Source organism: Vigna umbellata, chromosome 6 (assembly GCF_029865625.1).
Source record: "Vigna umbellata cultivar VRB3 chromosome 6, Vumbellata_1.0, whole genome shotgun sequence".
Taxonomy (NCBI): domain Eukaryota; kingdom Viridiplantae; phylum Streptophyta; class Magnoliopsida; order Fabales; family Fabaceae; genus Vigna; species Vigna umbellata.
In genome coordinates this window covers 37,987,986-38,013,492 of record NC_142170.1, presented here as the reverse complement: position 1 = coordinate 38,013,492, position 25,507 = coordinate 37,987,986, and the positions used below count along the sequence as shown (strand labels likewise).

The following is a 25,507-nucleotide window of genomic DNA, read 5'->3' as shown; positions in this document are numbered from 1 at the left end:
CACGCATTCAACATTGTATAAAATATAAAACTAATTTATAAACTAACCTCACTTGAACAAATTGCGATATCATTGATCAAACTCTGTCTTTGAACACGAACTCAAGAAATTACAACTCTTCTCTTTTTTGTTGATTATGACTGAAATCCCACAACTCTTCGACTCTTCGATGAACATGAACAGTATACCATAGTGTTAATCTAATTTGAACGTTAATCATGCAACAATCAACTATTTCATTTTTAAGGTCACAATGATAATTACATAGGTGTCTTGGGGACGTAACACACGTTTGTTAGGTTAAAAATATAATTGACGTTATCAATGACTAAATTTGTAAATTTTTAAAAAGAAAAAGATAAAAATAAAACAAAATTTGAAAAAAAAAACTAAATAACTTATGATAGTTTAACGACAAAAACACATATTTAACCTTAAATATATTTTCATTACGTCAACTATGCAGAATTCGATTTCCCCCATCTAATTTGTAATTAAATATTCCACTTTTTTTTTTAATATATTCAATTTTTTCGTTAGTCACAAGAGTGAGAGAGACGGGGACGAATAAGCCATAGGGAAAGGCCAGCTCCTTCGATACAATCTATAGCTATGGCGCTTGTGTTTCGGAGACTTTTGTTCTCCTTATATACAATCTATAGCTTTTGCGCTTTCTGTTTCGGGGGCTTTTGTTTCTCTCATTCTACCTTTTTCGCCATCATGATTTCTGCAACTGAGCCCAAATCCGGTGATCTTTACAGGTTGGAATCTCTCCTTTCTTCCTTTCTATTTCAATTTGCCTAGCGAATGTGCAGAAGCAGAATCCTTGTTTTCTGTTAGAGTTGGAATTTGCTGTGCTCACTGTTAAGCTTTTTGTATAGCGGTTCATTCAAACCGAAGTCCACACCGTAAGAAAACACTGATACTGATATTTTTCTGTGTCAGTGTGCAAGAAGAGGGATAAGTATCGAACAGAACACAAGATACTACGAGCTAAATAACTCGAAGAATCTCAAATTACAAGAAGTTCTATATTAGAAAGAATCTCGAGCCTTTCTTGATATCGAGAAAAAAGAAGAATCACTTGTGTCTATCAAAACATAGAGCTTTTCAATCATTTTCACACTATCTATTTGTAGAGTTAGTTCACAAGTAGTTAGCTGTCAACAACTAATTTAGTTATAACTACTGAAATTCCAGACTCTGACAAAGAACTCGTCCATTGCCTAGATTCGATTCTTCTTGTGTGGTTGGAAGTATTTCGGCGTAAATTTTTTTACTAGTTTTGTGGTTATGGATTTTAACACTTGCGATGTAAATTTTACGAGTAATTTGGGAACGTAGGTTTCCTTTGTTTGCTTTTTTTTTTTTAAATCAGGAATGATCTTGTTATGTGTTTGTTGTTTACTTGTGTTGTCAACAGAAAAATCCTGGGAGGTTTGACTGAGGCGCGATTATCCATAGTGGCAGTTCTCTCCATGATGTTATTGTTTGGAATGGTCAGTGGCTGAAACTTCCATCATGTTTATGACTTGTGAATTGTTGAACAAAGAATTGTAATTTAGACTGATGTTAGGTCCTACACTGCTTTAGGAGAACTCTAATTTTCAACATCTTGTATTTAGTTTCGTCAAATTTCTAAGTTTGAATTGGTTGTTCAAATTTCATTTTGATATTTATCTTGCATCCTTGTTTCAGGAACCATGTTATTTGGCTGTTAGCGCCTCCACATCAGTGAATGTTTACGAGAGCTCTGATCATTACTATTTACGTAATTTCAATAAAAGGTAGAACAATATCTAGGCATTTGTTGTTGAATAGGGATGCTTTTCTAAGATGAATGCTCATGTCTTAACTATTGTTTGATATTATGTATTTATTGGTGGGTTTGTGGTTTTGTTGAGTCTTGGTATGAACCTGTCCTATTACAAGGAATGAGTCAATCTACTTCTATTTCGAAATTAAGGCTGGTTAGGGTTCGATACCTTGTTTGCTGTGTCTATTGATTAATTCTTGAATCAAAACGCTTTGTAGTTTCACCATAATCTTGAAATTCACTTCGGTAGCTCTCAGATAGAGCATTAACATATTCTAAGGAATTTAAATTGCATGGAAATTTAATTTTTTTATTTAATTATTTTCTTTTTTAAATTTTTTAATGAGCAGTTTAAAATTCTTACAGTTTAAAATCTGTTTGTTTTGATAAAGTAATTTAATTTTCAATGAATGTATGTAGAATTTTAAATATTTATTTTACAATATGCATAACAGATATATAAGGAAATAGAAGCTTAGATGCAAAGGAGAGAGAGTGCCACGTGATTTGAGAAACAATACAACAACAAAAAATTGCTGTTGTAAGAATCTATCAGAAACAACACAATAGAAAAATAACAATAATAATCACATAAGATAATATCAATAATTTTAATAACATGCATAAATGCGAGCAATGCCTTTTTCCTCACAAGAGAGTATCGATATTTTTAATAACATACACAAATAAAGACACTTCCTTTCTTTCTCATAGGTATTCCTTGTTTATACAACCAAAGAATCTATGTAAAAAAAAACCTATCATTTTTTTTCCACAATATTAAGAGATTTTTCATGTACAAGATAAAACTTTTCGGAAACATAGTTAGATCATAGTGATAAGGAAGGTATAGTATAAAATGACATATCTGAGTTCATAATCCATGATTAGCTCCTAAATAATATTTAGAATTACACTAATCTCTAAAATATTTTAAATAAAAAATACATTTATCTTATTATTTATAACTTAATTGGAAGGTAGGTGTGCAACCCAACACTCTTCGCTGGGTAGATCCAACATGAGATTATCTAACATTGGTTGACATTCTTATCTTGATCAAACATGGCTTAATATGAACTTGATCAAACATGGCTTAATATGAACTTGATCCAACAAGTAAGTTCGAAGTGGATCTAACTCGACCTAACATTTTTGACTTGATTCAACCCACTTTGGCTTAACTTGACTCTATATGAGCTCAACTCTACCCAACTCAACGTGGCCTCAACATAACTCAAACTCAACGTTAACATGGCTTTGACTAGCAACACATCTTCAACACCGTAGGGTGGACTATATATAGACTTTTCTTCCTTCGATAACACATTCAACTCTCATTATTTCCCTTGCTAACAATGATGGCTTGTGAAATTGACATGAGGTCAATGTGAAGAATGCCTTCATCTCTCACAGTTCCTAAGTTTTTCTAAAAGCTTCTAGTCCTCCCCAACTCATTTGGACACCATAGCAAGTGATAGTATTATATTCAGTACGTTCAGTCAATTTAATGCCTATTTGTAAACTTTATCTTCTTCTTTCTCTGTTGTTGTTGGCTTATTGCTTCAACGTATTTTTGTAGTTTTCTTGATGTCTCGTATGGGTTTGCATCAAATGATGTGAGTGACGTGATGGAAACAGTAAGTCTCTGTTACTCCATTTTCTTATTAATTTTATGCTTCCTAATGATATGATACTTCATCCCATTCTTTGATGTTTTAGGTCTTCTGCTTAATATTTTACCTCTTGTTTTCAGGAAGGGATCAATATAGAAAAAACAGTTCTTGATTCAAATTCAAGACCGGCTGGCACTGAGTTTCGTTCAGGTACAGTTACAAATGCTGTAAAGCATGATGATGAAGTAGATGGAGAATCTGATGAAGGTTCATTTTCACTCACAACACTTAATTTTGATAATTATGTTAATCAGTAAGTGGCCACTTCTGAGAATATGTCATTTGAATTTTCCTTGTTTTAGCCAAGTTCCTTTCAAAATGTATTATTTACTCTATGTTTCATAATACTTATGCAGGTTCCCAATTACAGTTGTAAATTTCTATGTACCTTGGTGTTCCTGGTCTCAGCGTTTGGTAATAATTTTTATCATAATTCTGTATGTTAATATTTTTTTTTATCATAATTCTGTATCTCTTCATCAGCTAATAATTTCTTTTACCATAATTCTGATGTCTTTGTTGTTCCCTAAATAAACTGGGTTCAGTTTCAACAATGTCTCATTCCTTAAAAGGGGAAGTTCCCTCTCAGTAAAAGCCTCTGAGTAGCAGTGGCAAAGGCTATTTCAAGTGCATCTTTCATCAGTTACACTTTAGCAGTGACTAATGCAAAAATATGATTTATAATATTGAATAACGTTACGACGAGGGTGGTTGCATTTAACCCATATAAGATTGTTAGCCATGTGGTTTGATACAATGAATGAATCATGTAGAAGCTCTTTCCCTTAACGAATGATGGCTGGTTTATAAATTTTAACATTTTTGGTGGATTAATAGATTTTAAACTTTACATGAATTTGTCTTCTACTTGTTTCTTTCAGAAACCTGCTTGGGAGAAAACAGCTAAAATTATGAAGCACAGGTCCTTTATTCTTGATTCATTGTTTCTCACACTTCTTGAAATTACATTTTAGAAGATAGATTTTCCCCTCTCCTTTGTAGATTTAGACTTATTTTTTATCATAACTTCACTAATTCAATGTCCGATATGTGTTTGATAAATTTGAATTAACTTTAATAGGTATGACCCAGAAACCGATGGGCGTATTATTTTGGCAAAGGTGGATTGCACCCTAGAGGCAGATTTATGCAGGAGGTATGATTGCTAGTTTCATTACTTTTCTGTTTCCCACAAAACATTGTGCTTCTTACCTACAGTTGACATGTTTTGCTTTTTTTTTTTCAATATTTAAATCCATTACTTAATGAAATTTGGCGTTTTGAATCATATATATATCCAATGTTGCCAAGTCACATTTGTAAGCTAGTTAAGGCTGCAGTTAGTTTAGGGATGCAATAACGTTCTTAGATTTGATTAAAAAACTATAAAGGCTATGCTTTTGATGAAATTGAGTGGGGAAAGGAAAAGAAGGAAAAGAGCATTCACGGAAAGAAATGATTTGATTATATTAAATAGAGAAATGTGATATTTGATTACATCAATAGGGAAATATCTTAGCAAACATTTCTCATTATTAATTATTGATTTTATCCCTTATTACTGTATCTCTTCTTCTTGATTATAAACAAGAATAACTCATTGTTCAATACCCAACATATTTTATGTAAAATAGAAGGAAACACACAAACTTGCTACTATTTAAGGTCTATGGTATTTATTAATGACAACCAAATAATAATAACAAAATCAATCTGCTTTGGGACAGTAATTAAAAACAATAACATAGTAATTATATACCGAATAAACTGTGACTCAAAAAAAATTACTAATAAACTTCTTAAATTTAAGTTTATTCAACAAAACACCCCCATAAACATAAGTCTTTCCATCCTTCAATATTGTACTCCAGCTTTCCATGTCCATCATCCCACATCAGGTTTGTTTCTTCCATTAAGAGTTGGATTCTTCATTTTCTTCACGTTGGTCATGTTGTCTTTCACCTTGACTGACCTCTCCAATGATTTTGCCAACTTGTTTTTAATTATGGCTGACCTCTTCTTCGCCTTGACCAACATGGTTGACCTCTTCTTGACCTTGACCAACATAATCGGCCTCTTCTTCGCTCTGACCAACTTGTTCTTTGATTTGTTTGACTTCTTAGTAACCTCGGCCAACTCGTTCCTGACCTTGGTCGACCTCTTAGTGCCCTTGGGCAATCTCTCAACATCATTGGCCGACCTCTTAATGACCATGGTCGGCCTCTCAACCATCTTCTCTCAGTCATCTTTATCTCTTTCAAAAATCGATTTGTCAGCTGTGACTTTGTTATGATGGTGGCTCTCCTTGCTAATGTTGGCAAGCTCCTGTTCCAAGTTATTCTGTGCCAACTCCTTCCATATCTAGTTCTTCAAGCAGAGATTCTTCACCCTTTCTTGAAGCATCCAATTGAGTTTCCTTAGACACTGTATTTCCTCATCTTTTTCTTTTAGTTTCTTCTCCACGACTTCTTGTATCATTTTCACCATCATTTTCGATTGCCTCACTTGTTGCTCCTCGAACTCCAATATTTTATCATGCTTTATCCTTGCCCTTTTTATCTACAGGTTCGCCACTCTCATCATCATGACCTCCAACATCTTTACAGAGTTCTTCACCTTCACTGAGCTCTCTACCAAAACTTCTGAGGTCTTCATGGCCACTGTCGAGCTCTGCACACACAAAATTGGGCTCTCCACGGGCCTTGCCATGCGCACTACATCACTTAGTATTGTCGAGTTCTCCTTGCTAGCCTGCACACTTGATCTCCACACCATCACAAAACGCAGACACAGCTTGACTTCTACTTTACAGCTTGTCTACTCAGCGTCTGACTTCTAATTCGGCAACTCGGAGTTCGAGCTCTTTGCCATCAAAACAATTCCTATCTCTTCCTCTTCTTCTTCAATAAGGAGATTTTTCTCCCCCTTTGTCTTAACTCAGCAAAACTTCAGAACATGGTTGACCTTACCACAATTGTAACATTTTGTCGATTTGCACTCATTTGCATAGTGGCCATGCTTACCACACTTAAAACACTTCACTCTTGATCGACCTCCTCGACCTTTTCCTTGTCCTCAACCACGCCAATTCTGTAGATCGGTTTGCTTTTCGTTGTCGTCCTTAAAATCACCTCTGTAACATGCTTCAGGACCTCAACCCTGAGTGTTCCGAGTTCCTCCATTCACGTTAAGTTGTGCTTGCAATGCTTGATCAAATGGTTGATAGTTCTTCCTTTTTCGTTATTCGTGCAGCTCAAGCGACTTGGCAAGCTCTTGAATTGAGAGTGTTGACAAGTCCTTTGACTCCTCAATGGCACAAATTGTATTTTCGAAATCATCTGTTAATGATCTCAAAATTTTCTATGCAACCCGATTGGTTGGCATTGGATCCTATCAAGTTGGTTGACCACCTTTTCTACCTAAGTTATATACTTAGTTATCCTTTCGTTGTCCTCCATTTTCAAATTTTCAAACTCCTCCTAAGAGGTTAAAGCCGCACTTGTTTAACACGGTTGTCCCCTTTATATGCAATCTCCAAGATCTTCCACGCTTCTTTTGAAGATGCAACTTTTGCTATATTCTCAAAGCCTGCTTCATCCATAGCTATGTATAATAGGTACAAAGCCAGTTTGTCTTTTACTCGCATATTTTTCAATGTAGCAATCGTTGCCACCGTCTTCTCTTAATCCTTTGAGGGTTCTTGGTATCCATTCTCCACTACATCCCATACATCTTAGCATCCTAGAAGAGCCTTCATCTGAAGCTTCAATTATCAAAAATTGGCTTTCTTTGACAATTGTGGCAAAGACATACCGTTCACAAGATTTGCCATCTCACTTACCTCTCTTTCTTACAAGAACTTAAACATAGTGTTTCACTCTCTCTTCCTTTCTCTCAATTGGACACTCAGGATATAAAGCTCTGATGCCAATTTGTAAAATAGAAAGACGACATACACATTATATAATTGAACTCTGTAATTTTGTGTATTTCATTTATGAATACCATAGGCCTTAAATAGTCACAAGAATGGAGATAAATAAACCCTAATGATTTTACAGCAGAAAATCAATAATAATGACATAGTGAAATCATAATAACAAAATCAATCAAAGCACATTGCAACAATAACTAAAAACGGTAACATGGTAATCATGCACCAAATAAACTATGACTCAAATAAAATTACTAATAAACCCGTTAGATTTAAGTCTATCTAACATTTTCATCTAGTTTTTTTTACACATACCATGAATCACCAACCTCTTTCCTTTTTTGTAAATCCATTTTTGTTTCTGCCTCTTAATTTGAGACACTCTCCGTTGTGTAATTTAACTTTTCAGACAAATGTAGAATCCATGTTAAGAAAATCTTCTTAGTCTTCCATTATATGATTGTTGTAGCTGCCATCCAAATACCATATATTTTTATGCTCGAGTTGTCTTTGACAAGTAAAGATCAAGTTCCCTTCACCCATTTTCTACTTTATTTAATGACATGTAGTGTTGATTGTCAAAGTGACAATCCTTTTGCTCATAGCCACACCTTTTCAATTATAATATTGTGGCTTGCCTATGTTTCAACAATCTTTTTCTTCATGATTGTTCTTCTTACGTATTTCCTTTTCTCTTCCAAATTTGCTACCTCTAGAAGACTTACCATTATTTGTTGATTCACCAATTTGAGATAATACAATAAGTTTGGATTGAAACATGCTTTCAAATCACTTTTCATTGTGATTTAACAATTTATGGTCACAAGATCTAAGCGACTCCATCAATACTTGACTAATCATGGTTGATAAGTCCTTAGTTTCTTCTATGGAAATCACTATAGGATCAAATTATTATGTCAAACTAATAAGAATTTTATTAACAATTCTTCATTTATTGATTGTATCTCCATTAAACTTCATTTGATTCACCAATTTAGACAATCTATTGAAGTATACTTTCAAACTTTCATTTTTCTTCATCCTTTGAATCTCTCTTACAAGATTGAAGTTTAATTGTTCTCACCTTTAAATCTTCTTTGAACTCTTATTGAAGAGTTTCCCATTTTTATTTTGTTGTTTTTGCCCTCATGGTACTTATTCCTAATGAGACTCCTCTCTAAACAATCCCAAGAATGGTAGTTGGAGAATGGGATCCTCTAGAATAACTTTTTTCTTGTATACTTTATCCCCTTCTACATTGGTACAAGTTCTTTAATTCTTCAATTCAAGTTTTTTAATTCTTTCTTATTCCAATATCAATTGGTATCATACCAATGATCTTGGAACTATGGTGTGTTTTGAGAGTTATGGTGAATACAAGGATGGAATCAAGAATGGAAGGATTAGAACGGATGTTGCAAGAAGTTGTTCATGACAAAGAGAAAGTTGAGAATAAATAACATGAGCGTTTTACAAAGATTGGGAGATTTTATGAAAGGTCTCACAATTGTGTGGAAAAAATATCATGTGGCAAGAAGACAATGGATATCTTATCCGGGGTGGAAGAAAGAATCTTCACAAGGCAAGGGGAAGAAAGGTGGAAACCAAACTTTATATTTCTGATTTTGTAGGAGGATATAAGTATTTTGAAGTTGTGAAAGGAATCGTTGATAGGATAAGTAAAATGTGGTGATAGTAGAATGTGAAAGTAGTAGTTGGAAGAAGTATATTTTGTAGTTACGAGTCTTAAATCAAATGCTAGTGTACATCTCATTTCACCCACATGATTATCCTAGAAAATGCTAGCCACAACTTATATAAAATGTTCTAGATTTTTCCTTGCGTAGAATGTTGTTTTATTTATTAGCTCCTATCTTAGGCTTTTTTTACTTTGTTCTAGAATTTTCTTTACATCTTAATACTCTTCCTTAATGCAAATTCAGTGACTCCAAGCATAGTGCGTTGTAGTTCAAACCTTTGTCTTGGTAACGCCTTTATAAAAATATTTGCAATTTGGTCTTCTATTTGGCAGTACTCGAGTCAAACCTTCATATTTATCTCTGCTTTCCTGATGAAATGATATTTAATTCTATATGTTTTGTTTTATTGTGATGCACTGGATTTTTCGTCATTGCAATAGTTGATTTATTATCATAGTTAATTATAGTAAGGCCACTTTGTTTTCTCCGGTATCTTAAGTATCTTTCGAAACCATATATAGCTTCACTTGTTGCTTTAGCAACAACCATGTATTATGCTTTAACTATTGATTGTTTGTGCCTTGCTTCTTTAACACCTAAAAGAATATTCCTAATCCAAGTTAGAAAGCATAGCCTAAGCTTGCTCCTCATGTCATTTACCAACCCTGCCCAATCATTATCGGTATAACCAAGAAACCTTCGATTGCTTATTGATTTATACCATATGTGTTACGTACATGAGGTCGATACGTAACGATCCACGAACACAATAGGCAATAAATCTAAAGAATGAATGATAATGGATGAATGAATCTCTTTTATTGATGGTAATATCTGAATAAACAAGGGTATACAATAATTAGGAGCATAACCTCCTTCAATTACTTTGAGATCATAACCTCCCTCACAAGACAATAATGTCTGTCACAAAACTCAATAATAAAAATCATCCCTTTAACCCTAGACTCTAACTTTATTTATACTAATTATTTATCGCACATCTCTTATTAAATATTTCCCTAGAATATATCTACATTTAATATAAATATCCCTATATTTAATATAAATATCTCCTCATATATTATCCTAGCATATATCCTTAATTATAAATATCTTATATTGAATATTTCCCTGAATATATATTTATTTACTCTAATTAACTTATACTATATTTCTTTACTCTAATTAACTTATACTGAATATTCTCTCTGCTTCCCACCGTTCGACCTGGTCGCTCTCGGTTGTCCACCGTTCGGCCTAACCTCTCCATGCCTTCCACCGTTCGGCCTAACCTCTCCATGCCTTCCACCGTTCGGCCTTTACGGTCAATACCGTTCGGCCTCACTTCCCCTTTTGTCCACCGTTCGGCCTAACCTCTCCATGCCTTCCACCGTTCAGCCTTTACGGTCAATACCGTTCGGCCTCACTTCCCTCCTACCTTTCTTTTTCTTCTCATTACCTCCCACCTTATACCCTAACATTACACCCCGCTACAAAACAACCTTGTCCTCAAGGTTGGAAACGGGGAGCTTGATCTCATAGCTCCTCATCAATTTAGGTCTAGAGGCTCGGGTGGTGACCATCCCTCCTCATCTTCCGCCAATATCGTGACCCTCAAGCTCCTGTCCGGACAACGGTGAGCAGGATTGAACCGTTCGCCGCATCTAAAGCACCTTCCTTCTTTCCTCTTTTTTTCATATTCCTCATAGGGTAGATCCCTTTTGTTTCCTTCCTTTCATCCGGTCCCACATTCTCCGTGATGTCCGCTCGGCTCTCCATGGCAGTTATCGTTCGGCTCTAGTTAGGGCGACTGAGCTCCAGTCGCGTATCTGCACCGTTCGGTTTTTCCCTAAATTGATTCTTGATCACACTTTCGCTCCCAGCCTTCACGCCCCCTTGGAACTCTTCCACGTCCTTTGCCAATCTCATAACGTCCATCAACTCCCGCAGATCAAGTAATCTGAGTTGATTACGGATCCCCTCCTGCAATCTTGCCATAAAGTACCCCATCAGTTGTGCGTCGGGCATTGTTTCTGTTTGGCCGACCAAGACTTCAAATTCTTGGATGTATTCCTCCACGGTTCCTGATTGTTTACGGGCCGCCAGTCTCTCGAAAATGGTTCCCCGGTTTCTTCCTCCAAAACGGATCACCATTGACTCCTTTAATCCTGTCCACAAACGGTTCCTGGCCTTCTCCCTCCAGTATTTGAACCATTGTCCCGCGATTCCCTCCATGCTGATATAGGCTAGGCGCAACTTTTCTTCCTCCGATACTCCTTGTAGCTCAAAAAAATTGTTCGCTCTATTGATCCAATTCAACGGATCACTTCCTTAAAAAATGGGTAAATCTACCATTTTCCTCCAATTCGGCTGCTCCTCTCGGTGTCCACCATCTAGCATGCCATCATTTCTCTCGCCCTCCTCCTCCTTTCTCCCGTTGACAGACCCCTGACTTCCATCTGAGTTTCCTTCATGTCATTGACCTCACTCTCCCATCACCTTCACTAGTTCCTGGACTACTGCCTCCAATCCTCCCATGGAGATTTCTATGACCTCTAGTTTCCCCTCAATTGCATTCACCCTTCCCTCCATGATGTGTTTCCTCCTCTCAATAGGATCCCGCAGTTTCCTCCCTTGACGATCCGGCAGGTCAGACCAATTGTGACGTACCTAAGGTCGATACGTAACGATCCACAAATACAATAGGCAATAAATCTAAAGAATGAATGATAATGGATGAATGAATCTCTTTTATTGATGATAATATTTGAATAAACAAGGGTAAACAATAATTGGGAGCATAACCTCCTTCAATTACTTTGAGAGCATAACCTCCCTCACAAGACAATAATGTCTGTCACAAAACTCAATAATCAAAAGCATCCCTTTAACCCTAGACTCTAACTTTATTTATACTAATTATTTGTCGCACATCTCTTATTAAATATGTCCCTAGAATATATCTGCATTTAATATAAATATCCCTATATTTAATATAAATATCTCTCCATATATTATCCTAGCATATATCCTTAATTATAAATATCTTATATTGAATATTTCCCTGAATATATATTTATTTACTCTAATTAACTTATACTATATTTATTTACTCTAATTAACTTATACTGAATATTCTCTCTGCTTCCCACCGTTCGGCCTGTCGTTCCCCGTTGTCCACAGTTCGGCCTAACCTTTAAATTTGCATGTCTTCCACCATTCGGCCTAACCTCTCATTGTAGTCTACTCCTGGTTGTTGTGAATAACCCTTAGCTACCAACCTAACCTTGTGTTTTTGAATGCTACCATCGGGGTTTAATTTTGTCTTGAAGACTCGTTTAACTCTGATGATATCTTTATCTTTTGGACAATCTGTTATCTCCCATGTGTAAGTTTTCTCTATTATCTTTATCTCTTCTTTCATTGCCTTGACCCATTCTTCTTGTTTTGTCGCCTCTTCAAAACTTGCAAACTCTAGTATGACCAAGTTGTCACATTCATATATGTATTCCAATGATCTAACTCATCTCGGAGTGGATTCAAGTCATGATTATTCTTGATCTTGAATTGAAGTTGTAGTTGTTTGAGATTCTAGAGTTACAATGATGTCTTTATTGTTATTTTCTTGGATTGTGGTTGGTTGATTATTGAATATTTATATTGTCTTCCTCTCACTTTGTTCTTCTTCCCAAATCCAAGTAGTGCTTTCATCCACTTCAATGTCTCTACTGATAGTTAGCTTCTTTCCGTAAAGATTGTAGACTGATAGGATATATGGTAGTAGATGTTTTTAGGGGTTGAAAGGTATATGAGAGAAGAAGAAGGGTACCAAATGGTGGAAGACGGGGAGAGGTCGAACCGAATGGTGGAAGGCGGTAGGGGAGAAGAAGAAGGGCACCAAACGGTGGAAGGCGACGAGAGGTCAAGCCGAACGATGGAAGGCGGTGAGGGAGAAGAAGAAGGGCACCGACGATAGAAGGTAGGGAGAGGTCAAGCCGAACAATGGAAGGCGGTGAGGAATCAGGCCGAACGACTGAAGGCAATGAGGGCTCGAGCCGAAGGTGGAAAGAGGTGAAGAACTAGAGCCGATCGATTGAATAATTACTATCCTAACTGTTGTAGCAGTTAGGATGGGTGGGAAATATTTAGTAATAATTATAGTAAATAGAGCTATATCCTAGGAAAATATAAAGTATAAGATGGGCGGGAAATAATTATACTAAATAGAATATTCTAGGGAAATATTATATTTATAGTAAATAAAGCTATATTCTAGGAAAATATTCAGTATAATATTTATAGTAAATAGAGTTATATTCTAGGGAAATATTTAATATAAATAGAACTAGATTGTGTTATGGTTATGCTTTTGATTATTGAGTTAGTTAACCGGTGGCTACAGTCTTGTGAGGGAGGTTATGCTCCTAACTATCCTTGTTTTGTAAGGGAGGTTATGCTCCCAAACATCCTTTGTTTACAAAATTCTATTACAATTATTAGGAGAAATTCATTCTTTCATTATCTTTTCTGCCTACTATGATCGTGGTTAATTAGGTTACCTACTCAACAACCTAACAATTGGTCCGACCTGTCGGATTAGTAAGGCGGGAACTGTCGGATCCTATTGAGAGGAGTGAAAGGCGTAATGGAGGGAAGAATGGATGGAAGATTGAACGGTGTGGAGGGGAGGCTAGAAACGATGGAAATTGTGGTTGATGGAATGAAGGCTGAGACAGTGGCGTTGCGACAAGATTTTGCAACAATGCACCAAGAGTCTACAACAATGTGCTAAGATTTGCAAGAAATCATGAGGATACTGGGTGGTCGAGGCCATAACCGGGACGACCAACATTGGGACGATAGTTAAGCTTCGGTTAATGAAAACAAAAGGAGGCAAGAGGAAGACATTGGAGGAAGAGAGGGTGGACGCCAGGAGGAGCAACCAACTTGGAGGAAAAGAGTAGATTTACCCGTTTCCGAAGGGTTTGATCCGTTGGGGTGGATCTCTAAGGCAGAGAAGTTCTTCGAGTGGCAAGGTGTGACAGAGGAGGAAAAGGTGTGCCTAGCCGACATCAATATGGAGGGGAGTGTTGGCTACTAGTTCAGAGCCTGGAAGGAAAAGGCCAAGAATCGTTCTTGGGAAGGTCTGAAGGGGGCAGTGGTAGTGCGATTTGGAAAATGGAATGGGGTACCATCTTTGAAACGGTGGCGGCCAGTAAGCAGTCAGGGACCGCAGAAGAATATGTCCAAGCCCCGAATGGGAGAGGATTGCCAGATCCGAACATGAGAGGACTGCTGGAACCGAATGGTGGAAGACTGCTGGAGCTGAATGTGAGAGGACGGCCGGAACCTAACGAGAGAGAACTTCCCGAGCCAAACAGGAGAGGACGGTCAGAACCAAACGTGAGAAAACTGTCGGAACCGAACGGGCTCGTACTGCCAGATCCAAATGAGAAAGGACTACTGGATATCCTTTGGAAAGGAGTGTTGGATCGTGCGGAGAGAAGCGTGAGGGAAGAAAGAATGAAGGCTTTGGAAGGAAGGGCAGATGGAAGAATCAATGCCCTAGAGAAAACAATGGATTATGTGAGGAGGTGGGCCAGCCAACAGAAAAAGGGGCTTGCAGTTTTTGATACATCGGCAGAAGCGAGAGAGCGGCGTGAAGCATTCAAAGACATTGAAGACCGTTATCTCAAGGCTTACGATTCTGGAAAATAGGTGACCAGAATGCAGGAAGCTAATAGAATCCAGGAATATTGGGAGTCACTAGAGGAGGAATTGCCACCACCCAAGCCTCTAGACCTGAATTGGAGGGTTGTAGCTAGTGGGGTTCCCTTCATATGATAACACGAGGATGAAGAGGAGCCATGAGATCAAGCTTCCCGGTTCCAACCTTGAGGACAAGGTTGTTCTGCAGCGAGGTGTAATGATAGGATATAAGGTAATAGATGTTGTTAGGGGTTGGAAGGTATATGAGAGAAGAAAGTATATGAGAGAAGAAGAAGGGCACCGAACGATGGAAGATGGGCAGAGGTCGAGCCGAATGGTGGAAGGCGGTAAGGGAAAAGAAGAAGGGCACTGAACGGTGGAAGGCGATGAGAGGTCAAGCCGAAGGGTGGAAGGTGGTGAGGGAGAAGAAGGGCACCGAATGGTGGAAGGTGGGGAGAGGTCAAGCCGAACGATGGAAGGCGGTGAGGAATCAAGCCGAACGGCTGAAGGCGGTGAGGGCTCAAGCCGAACGGTGGAAAGAGATGAAGAACTAGAGCCGATCAATTGAAGAGTTACTAGGATGGGCGGGAAATATTTAGTAATAACTATAGTAAATAGAGCTATATCCTAGGGAAATACTCAGTATAAGATGGGCGGGAAATAATTATAGTAAATAGAGCTATATTCTAGGGAAATATTATATTTATAGTAAATAGAGCTATATTCTAGGGAAATATTTAATATAAATAGAGCTAGATTGTAGTGTTAGGGTTATGCTTTTGATTATTGAGTTTGTTAACAGGCGACTATAGTCCTGTGAGGGAGGTTATACTCCCAACTATCCTTTTTTTGTGAGGGAGGTTATGCTCCCAACTATCCTTTGTTTACAGAATTATATTACCATTAATAAGAGAAATGCATTCTTTCGTTATCTTTTCTGCCTACTGTGATCGTGGTTAATTAGGTTTCCTACTCAGGAACCTAACATAGACTCTGTAGCCTTTGGATTGTGTGTTGTATCACAAGAAATTACCTTTATAATCCTATCTTCTAGTTTTTGTCTCTTTTGGTATGGAACGTCAATATAACAAACAAATCCAAATACTCTTAGATTTTTAGCTGATGGGTTCTTCCCGCTCCAAGCTTCAATCGGAGTCTTGCCGTGAATTGCCTTAGTAGGACATATGTTGAGTAGGTAGACTATAGTGTAGAATGCTTCAACATAGAATGTATTTGGTAGTCCTTTCTATTTTGCTCGCCATGCTTTGCTTGATGAGAATGGTAATCAGTGTTATTTGTCGAGGAGACATCTTTCGTATGATTCATTATTCTCTTTTAAGCATGGAAGATCTCTCATCATGATTTTTTGGACATAGAAGCTTAAGGTATGTGTGTTGAAGTGATCAAATCTCCTATGCCAAAACCATGAGTCATCAACTTCTACCTTCATGGAAATATTAGTTCTAGGTTTGAAGCTTATGAAAAAGCTTCTATTCTCTTCTCCATCTTTACTCGGTCAACTTCTAACCTTCTACTGTCATAAATTTTGCATGTATCTTTCTCAAAGTGAAAACAACCATTATCCATCATTTAGCCAATACTTAAAAGATTTTCTTTAAGATTGAGCACTAGTAAAACGTCCTTAATGAATTTCTTAACTTTTTTTTTCTTCGCCATGACAATTCCTTTGCCTTGACACTCGACTTTGGTGTTGTTTCCCCGTTGCACTTTGACATTGATAGATTTATCAATGTCTTTGAAGATGCTTTGATCTTTGGTCATTTGAGTGTTACATCTATTATTCAAGTACTAGTTGCCTTCTCTACTAGCAGATTCTTGATTAGCATAGAATAAATGTTGCTCCTCATTATGTTCTCTAGCAAAGTTTGTTTGATGCTTATTTTTATTACGACTTCTCGATGTGACTAGGTTTATTGCAATGACCTGACTTATGCAAATGCCACAAGAAGGATATTTTATCTTTCTTGTTTCCAGATAAATTTATAGAATCTTTGCTTCAAGAATATTCTCCAACACTTTTCTTTTCTCCATCTTCTTTAATATTGGATTGCAATTTGAGGTTTGATTGGAATGTATTTTCAACTGAATTTATATCAGCACGACTGTTTAATCTTACTTGGTGTGCTCCGAGGATACCAACAAGTTATTTATCAACAGAGAAGATGGATATGAGGAAGTTTCTATGGAAACTATTATGGAATCATATTTTTCTATGAGAGTGATAAGAATTTGTTTCTACCACTCTTGTTTCCTCTATTTCTTATCCATATACTTTCATTGTGTTAACTATTTCTTTTGTTCTTCCATAGTATTTTTTAATGGTCTCAGATTCCTTCATTCTAATGGGCTTAAATTCTCTTCTTAGATAGTGTAGTTTGACGGTGCGTACCTGTTCATTCCCTTCAAATTCTTCTTCCAAAATCTCCCATGCCTTTTTTTTGCAGTTTCTGCATCCATGATCCTTCCTAGCGATAGTTTCTCCCATAGCTTGTTGAAGAACAAATAATGCTTGGCCATCATTTTTATTCAAAATCTTCTAACTTTTTTTTATCCTCCTCAGACAAGTGATAGTATCATCTGGTTTTGTATAACCAGATTGAACAATATCCCGCATGTTTAGTTTGAGTTTCCAAAAGTCAAAATTTTCACAGGTAAAAACTAGCAAGGGGACAAAAGAAAAATGAACATTGTTAGAAGTCATGGGTTAAGAGAAAAACTCTCTTTGTTGGAAGTATAAAGGGAAGGTTTTAGAAGTAATAAGATAGTTTTTTCTATGCCCAGTAGATGACCAAACATAGTTATGTTGTATGTATTTTAAAGCTGTGAAAGGAATAATTGATGGGATAAGTAAAATGTGGAGATAGTACAATGTGAAAGTTATAGTTGGAAGAAGTATATTTTGAAGTTGTATGTTTCAAATGTTAGTGTAATGGGTATTTATAGACCCCTTTCACCTACATGATTATTTTAGAAAATGCTAAGCACAACTTATGGAAAATGTTATAGATTTTTATCTATGTAGAATGTTATTGATTTTTTACCTCCTATCTTAGGCTTTCAATATTGTTCAGAATTTGCATTACATCTTAGTAGGGGAGGAGAATATGGTTGGACAAATACGTTGGAGCTGTATTTATGCTTGAAAGAGGTTACCGAAGAGGAAAAAATGCAAGCCCTTTTGGTCCTAAAAGATACTAAAGCAACTTGATGAATAGATATTTCATAAAATTTCCATTTTGCAAGGAAATGTGAACTTCAGCAATAATTTTCATTCTATACAAAATCGAAGACACTGTTTCGACCTCTTCCAAACCAAGTTTTACCGTTTCATTAGCGTCTCTTCAAATAATTGTCTTCCAAGAGTACTGATTCAAGTTGAAACAGTTGATAATAAAATACGTGTTTATATCAGAAACTGGACATACCAGAATATGCATTTCACAAACAATTTCATAGGCTAGGCTTTGTTAGCACAAGATTGTAGAAGATAAACATCAAACAATTTCTGCTTTATTTGCTACGCTGAGCATGGAACTTTTTTTTCTTCAGTATAATTTATGGTTTCCTGCCTTGGTTTGCTGACATTTTTATTGACACTTGTTATTCTCCACTGATACTTATTTTGTCATTCATTTGTATCTCATCACTATTTTCCAGGCATCACATAAATGGGTATCCATCTATTCTAGTCTTTCGTAAAGGAAGTGATGTAAGGTAATAAATCCATTAGGGAAAAATCAATTGGTCAACCAGTGTTTGATGAACAATTTCTTCCTCTATTTACTCCATATGTTACATGTTAGTTATGATTATTGACTCATGTTATTAGCAATAATATCATTGTTACCCCTGCACAAACCTCAGATATAGGTCATACCTTTTTGGTATTCTTCACTTTTTCTTTTTTGGCAATAATGAACACTTGCTCTTGTGGCATCTACATATCCTTTTCAAGGTATTATATATTTAATTTGTGGGTCTATTAAATTTTCTCAAGACACCACTTTTAAAATTCGGCAAATTGTATCACCCTATCTATTTTCTATTATTATTATTTTATCCAAATTGAGGGTTTATGATGGGTTGGTGATATGAAATTGTTTTAGAAGTGTGGAAGTTAGAAATTTAGTAGAAACTTGATCAAATTTCAAGGATTTCTTTATAATGTTGTGTTTAGAGGTCTTTCAATTCATTTTGTCATATCTTTATGATATTTCACACATCCTTGCTTCTGTGTACCATACTGGTCAACGATTAAAAGTTCTAAAGTTTTGGATTTTATTCATTAAATCTAATTTGGTGATGCTTTTCCAATTTCAGAAATGAAGATGGGCAACGTGTTCGCGAGTCCTATTCTGGAGATCGTGATACTGAAAGCCTTGTCCAGGTTCATGCTATATTTATTTTAAATAAACATACTTTGAATGATTAATGCTTTATATAATGTTATCACTTTCTTCGTGCAGTTTATGGAGAATTTAGTTGCAGCATCCCTTCCAATCCAGGTTTCATGGACAAACGCTGCATAAAAGATTCTAATATGAATAGGCGAACTACGTTGATTAAATAAAGCTTGCATGAAGCACACGTTGAAATAATCGTCTGAATAATATAGGTTTAATTTGTAGAAGTATTTGAAGGAAAATTATACTAAAACTCAAACCAATGGATACAAAACTTTCGAAAGTCTTTCTTTGCTCATATAAGAAGTAAATAAAAGGACTCTTTTTTCCTTTGTACTATTTATGGTATGACGAATTTAATGCAAGAGATAAGTTTGTATACATTCTTTTTCTTCTACTTTATTAATAACCTTTCATGCCAAATTACGATTTACAATTTCTTAGATGACTTATCCTTTTATCATCTCTTACAAACTAACCATCAAAATTTTAATTCAATTAATAAAATTAGAGTACAAAGTGAAATAAATGCAATCATGATGATTTCTGCTATAAATAGGAGTGTTACAAGTATATGAAAGATCTCACTTCTAAAATAGAAGAAAAAAAAACTCAAAAGAACGAAAAATACTGTAGTAACAAAGATCAAATTTTAATATTCAAATATTCATGTATGGAATGGAGATATCTATTATTTCTGTATATGTATATTATTCAAATTATAATTATCTTTGTTAGTAAAGTATATATAATCTCATTATTCTGTTTTGATTTCTAATCATTTTACCTCAATGTGTTTTACGTCTAACATGGTACTAGCTAGTGTCAATTTAAATTTATGTAATTGAAAGTTTTACTTTGAAAATTTAAAATAGTCTTGTTGATATATATATATATATATATATATATATATATATATATATATATATATATATATATATATATAAGAATAACGAAAATAATAAAAAAAATCATTGAAGCATATTCATAATTTGAAATGAGAATATTAAGGTATTTTTTAATCTATCTCACCTTATATTGAATCTATTGTAAAACCATATCCAAATTTTAAAATACATTTATTAAATGACTTGTTATTGTTAAGTCTTGTGTTCTTAGCATGTCCAGATATACGAAGAATTAACTTGAGTCTACAGTAGGTTGCTTTGAATCTATGTGAACTATTGATAAAATTGTCTAAAATTACCTCCCAGAAAAACTACATTTCCACCAAAAGATGTTAAGAACAGAAAGATATCATTTGTACAAGGAAACTTAAGAGAATAATTCATTTATTTAGAAATTTTAAAATTATTTTATATAAAATGATAGACGAAAAAATTAAAATAAAATTGAAATTGTAAAATTTGAAAATATATTTTAAATAATTAAAATAAAAGAATTTGAAATTAATTAAAAAGGAAGAAAATTTAAATTTCGTAATGTGTGAAATTTCTTATTAGTCATGATGAAAAAGGTCCACAAGTTCCAAAAGTCAACTTGTATCGACCTTTAGTTTCAGGTGAGTTGTCTTAATATTAAGTCTAAGTTGACACGGTTTGACTATAAGTCTAGGTCGACCTTTAGTTTCAGGTGAATTGTCTTAATATTAAGTCTATGTTGACTCAACATGACTATAAGTCTAGACCGACTTGTGTTGACCTTCAACCAAAGTCGATCTTATCTCTATTTATAGTCAAGAGTGGCTCGTGTCTACTTTCTATTTTACCAACTCAACTCGATCTTCTACCTGAGTAAACTTAGCTTGACACTTTGATTTGGGTCGACTAAGTTGGACCTTTGTCTCCGGTGCCCTTGCTCTACTTTTGTCCCAAACGTACTCAACTTAACTGTCGGTCTAGGCCTACTAAACTTGACCTTCAACTAGTGCCAAATCATCTTAAACTTCAACCATGGTTGTCTAGTCTCGACTTAGATTGACTTTCGACCAAGACCGACTTATCTCAACCCTTGGGTCAAGTCAACTGGACTTAATCTTCGATCAAGCCGACTCAACTCAACCTTTCGCCCAAGTCAGTTGGGGTCGACCGTTTGACTTCAGTTGATTGGGCTTAACCTTTGACCTAGACAGACATGCTTGGACCTTTGATCCTAGGTGACTTGGCACGACCTTTGACCCAAGCTGACAAGTCTTGAACTTTGACTAGGGTTGACTTGTGAGACCTATGAAAAATATAGAAATTAGAAATAAAGTAGTCTTGAGACTTTGGTGTTTTTGTCTGGTAACTGGTGTTCTTGTGTGTACATCTTCGTTATAACAATTGTTATGTTATTTCTTTGATTTTATTTTAATAAAGTACAACACATGTTGGTAGATAGTTGGATTGTGGTATGTGTGTGATATTACCAATGTGATGTGTTGGCTTGTTGGTAGATAGTTGTCTAGGATTGGATGATTGTGAGTTCAATTCCTAAGGAAAAAGCTCAAGGGAAACTTTAGTTTTATTTGTATTTTTGCCTAGGGCAAAAGGATCCTTTTTACCTTTATTAATTAGGTATAGAAATTAAAGTAGGAGGCGTAGAAAGGATAAGCATGCAAAGTTATATTATAAACTAAATTTTTAAGGGAGATTATGCGAATCTTTTAGAGGATTGAGTTGTTGTTATTTTAAAAATTAGTTGGGGAAAGATAAGAGATATAATCTAAAATAGATATTATTAATAGAAAGAGATAGAAGAAAGAAAGAGAGCTTTAGAAAAATCTAAAACTAACGTGAGAAGAGAGAGAAAGAGAGAGAGAGAGACGTTCTATTGGGAGAGAAGAGGCTACACGTGGGAGAGGAGGAAATCTGCGTAGATTGGAAAGGAAAGAAGGGATTAAAGTTGTTGTGATCTTCGGGATGTAGATAAAGCCCTAGTATTGGCCAAGTGTTGACAATATTTTTAATCTCGAGAAACGAAACCAAAAACCTGTTGATGGATCGGCAAGTGTACCGAATCGCACAAGTAATATAAAATGGTAAGACCAAGTATCGTGTCTCAGAGGACTCTCGGCACTAAGCAGTCATGTGATAACTTAATTAATTAAGATTTAAAATAAATGAGATCATTAGTTTGAGATGCAAAAACAGAAAATAAAATATGAATGCAAATTGATCAATAGTAGAGTAACACAAAGATGAACGGATGTTGTTTAATATGAGATGAATATGTTGTTGGGGTTAGATTTCACCAAGTTCCCTCTCTTGTATATACGAATTCCTCTTTATGCATTAATGTCAACGTCACTCACTAAAGTACTTAGAACCTAACCCCTTGGCGCAATAAGCCTGCCTTAATTCCTAGTTCGTGCAATTCCTAGTGTTCCTAGAAAATTAAGTCTGAACATCAAGAGTTTAAGACGACCAAGTACTCATACCCTCATCCTTGAGAAATATTACCCTTGGGAGAATCCAACAAGAACCTGAATTGTAAGGAACCTGAATTGTAAGGAACCTCCCGGCACTCATGCAATTCATAAATCATGCGACTAAATGAGTTAAATAGAGCAAGCATTAAAATAGATGAATTCCCTAAGAATTAATGAATAAAGCATATATGATTAAGAATCAATTCAAATACATGAGAGTTCACAAGGTTACATCATTCCCCAACAACAAATAGAGTTTAGTTCCCCATAGACATGGAGAAACTAGATGTACAATGGAAAAGCATGGGACAGTAAAACCCTAAGAGTAGAAGAGGAAGCTTCCGCCTCCAGATCCGCCTTCAGAGAGTAGAAGAGTGTGTTATTGTGTTGCTCCATCCAGAGATACAAAACCTAGAGCGTCGGGATCCTTTAAATAGAGTCGAAAAAGAGTAGTAACAGGGCCCGGCCCAAAAGAGTCGAAACAGAGCAAAAACTAGGCCTAATCCACGACGCACAACGCTCGGGGCGCCCCATTTAGGGCGCCCAAGCGGTGGACGTCGATTTCCTTAGGGCTTGAGCCTTCAATTTCGCCCAGGCTTCAGGGTCCGACGCTTGGGCGGCTAGGGCGCCCGGACGGCGGGCGTCGATTTTTCCACGCTCAAGCCTCCTGCAGGTCGCCCAAGCTTTGTGCGGTTCCCTCTTCTGGTTCTTTTTTCTAAGCCTTTCTGAGCTCTATATCCTTAGCACTTCATCTATGCTTCTTGTATTAACTCATTTTCTATCAAAACAAAGGGAACTAGTCATAAAATCATCAAATTCAACCTCAACTCTTTTATTCACACAACTTAATGAAAAAGCATGAGTCCAAACAAGTTTCTAAGTCAAAAAGGGTGCATTTAACATCAAAATTACATATCAGATAACGGTATTTTAAACCGTTAACACCAGGGTATTGATAACAGTTGAAAAATTGTTATTTTCATGCTTAAAATTGACACAAAAAGCAACCTTTACAATTAGAAACTAGCTTGAACTCATGCTTTTATCCATATTTTCAGAAATAAGAGAGCTGGACAGGTTTATGCTTGATTTCAGTGTTTTTGTGCAGGTTTTAAGGTGAATTTAGTGAAAGAAGTGAAGAAGGAGAGAGATGGAATCAGAAAAGACATCAAAAAGTGCAAAAAGAGAAGCCGAAGTCACCGCTCAGCGGCAGTTTACCGCTGAGCGGCACTCAGGAAGTCAAGGGAGGTCCGCTGAGGGGCAAAATGGCCGCTGAGGGGAAGAAACGACTCACGCACTTACCGCTGAGCGGTACTTTACCGCTGAGCGGCACTTTTATGGGCTTGGACCTAATTTTCTGTAATTTACGAATAATATATAAGCTTTAGGGTTTCCTAGGGTTAGGCATCTTTGGCTGGAACGAAGCAAACACTCTCTCTTCCACCCCTTTGAAGGAGGATCTTGGATGATAAGGCTTCCTCTTCACCTTTTTAGGGTTTTATCTTTCATTCTTTCATTGTTATTCATCTAGGTTCACCATGAATATGGTGAACTAAACTCTGTATGTTTGTTGGTGAATCAATGTAATCTTTTGAAGCTCTCATATATGGAATTTGTTTTTACATCTTTTATTTAAGATCTATGCTTTCTTTCATCATTAGTTAGGGTTTTTCCTCTTTGCTTAATGCTTGCGTTATTTAACTCATTCGATGCATGATTATTGGTTTTGTCGATACGGGCACGTACGGGGAAGTCTAGATCGGGGAATTTCTCCCAATATTATATTGGTTATCGTTAAGCTCCTGCACTTATGAACTAATTATTAGGAATACTAGGAATTGTATGAACTCGTAATTAGGGAGAAGCCTTCTTGAAAGGTACTTTAGAGAGTGGCATTAACAATGATGATTTGAATGTTGAATTCCTAAAATATATGAGAGTGGATAAGATGAAATTGACCCCCAACAACATATTCATACATATATTTCATTGAAAGTGTTTATCTTTTGTTTTTGCCATTGATCAAAACTTCATGCATACATATTTAATTTTCGTCTTTTGCATATAAAAATCCAAATATTTCGTCTTTAAGTCTTAGCTAATCAATAAACCACACAACTAAACTAGGCCGTGAGTCCTTTGGGAAGAACGATACTTGGTCTTACCAAGTTTATTACTTGAACGATTCGGTCATACTTGCCGATTGAAAAACAAGTTTGTGACATCATATTTTGGTTCATAAATTTGTCCATCAAGTTTTTGGCGCCGTTGCCGGGGACTTTGGTTTAACTGGTTAATTTGTGTGATTGTTGATTATCTTTGACTTTAATTTTGAATTGCTGTTTTTATTTTCTGTTTTTTTTTTTATTTTTCGGTTTTTATTTGATTAGATTAGATTTTATTTTATTTTATTTTATTTTTCTGTTTTCTGTTTTTTTGTTTTCTGTTATTATTTTATCTTCTTATCTCTGATCTTATATCTTCTTTTATATCTTTTTGTGCTAACAATTGTTTTTAGGGTTTTGTGCCTAATGTCTGCAGAATGCAATTTGGTCAAGAATTTAACTATATGGGCACTAATTCTACCAAAGTAATCTCAACCACTGGTGGGAACCTCACTCAAGCATGGATCAAAGTCAATTTTGGCAAGCTGCTGGACAATTTGAGAACCAACCACAACAACAATGGCAGCAACAACCCTTTCTATCAGGAAGTTTGGATAGGTTGGAGGACACCCTTCAACGATTTTTGAAAAATTCCGACTCTACTCAGAAAAGCATTGAAGAATCATGTAAAAGAATGGAGATGCAACTTCGTTACATCAATCAAGATTGAATGATGATGTTAATACTGAAGTTAACCTTAAGGAGGAAGGGCA

The 25,507-nt window shown here is 35.8% G+C and overlaps 1 protein-coding gene across 1 annotated transcript; it reads left to right on the top strand.

Annotated features, from left to right (window-relative positions):
* Positions 1-564: 564 nt before the first annotated feature.
* LOC148197390 (protein disulfide isomerase-like 5-4) lies at positions 565-19,507 on the top strand. Its single transcript, XM_088092371.1, has 11 exons — positions 565-761; positions 1,424-1,499; positions 1,699-1,787; positions 3,399-3,456; positions 3,573-3,745; positions 3,849-3,906; positions 4,374-4,414; positions 4,574-4,648; positions 18,514-18,570; positions 19,177-19,243; positions 19,323-19,507. The coding sequence occupies exons 1-11, from the start codon at positions 613-615 to the stop codon at positions 19,383-19,385; spliced, it is 906 nt and encodes a 301-aa protein (XP_087948497.1). The 5' UTR covers positions 565-612; the 3' UTR covers positions 19,386-19,507.
* The last annotated feature ends 6,000 nt before the right edge of the window (positions 19,508-25,507 follow it).

Coding starts and splice junctions, on each gene's coding strand:
- LOC148197390 (XM_088092371.1), top strand. CDS start 613: ATGGCGCTTGTGTTTCGGAGACTTTTGTTCTCCTTATATACAATCTAT. Junction 3,746..3,848: donor TTTGATAATTATGTTAATCA/GTAAGTGGCCAC, acceptor ATACTTATGCAG/GTTCCCAATTACAGTTGTAA. Junction 4,415..4,573: donor GCTAAAATTATGAAGCACAG/GTCCTTTATTCT, acceptor TAACTTTAATAG/GTATGACCCAGAAACCGATG.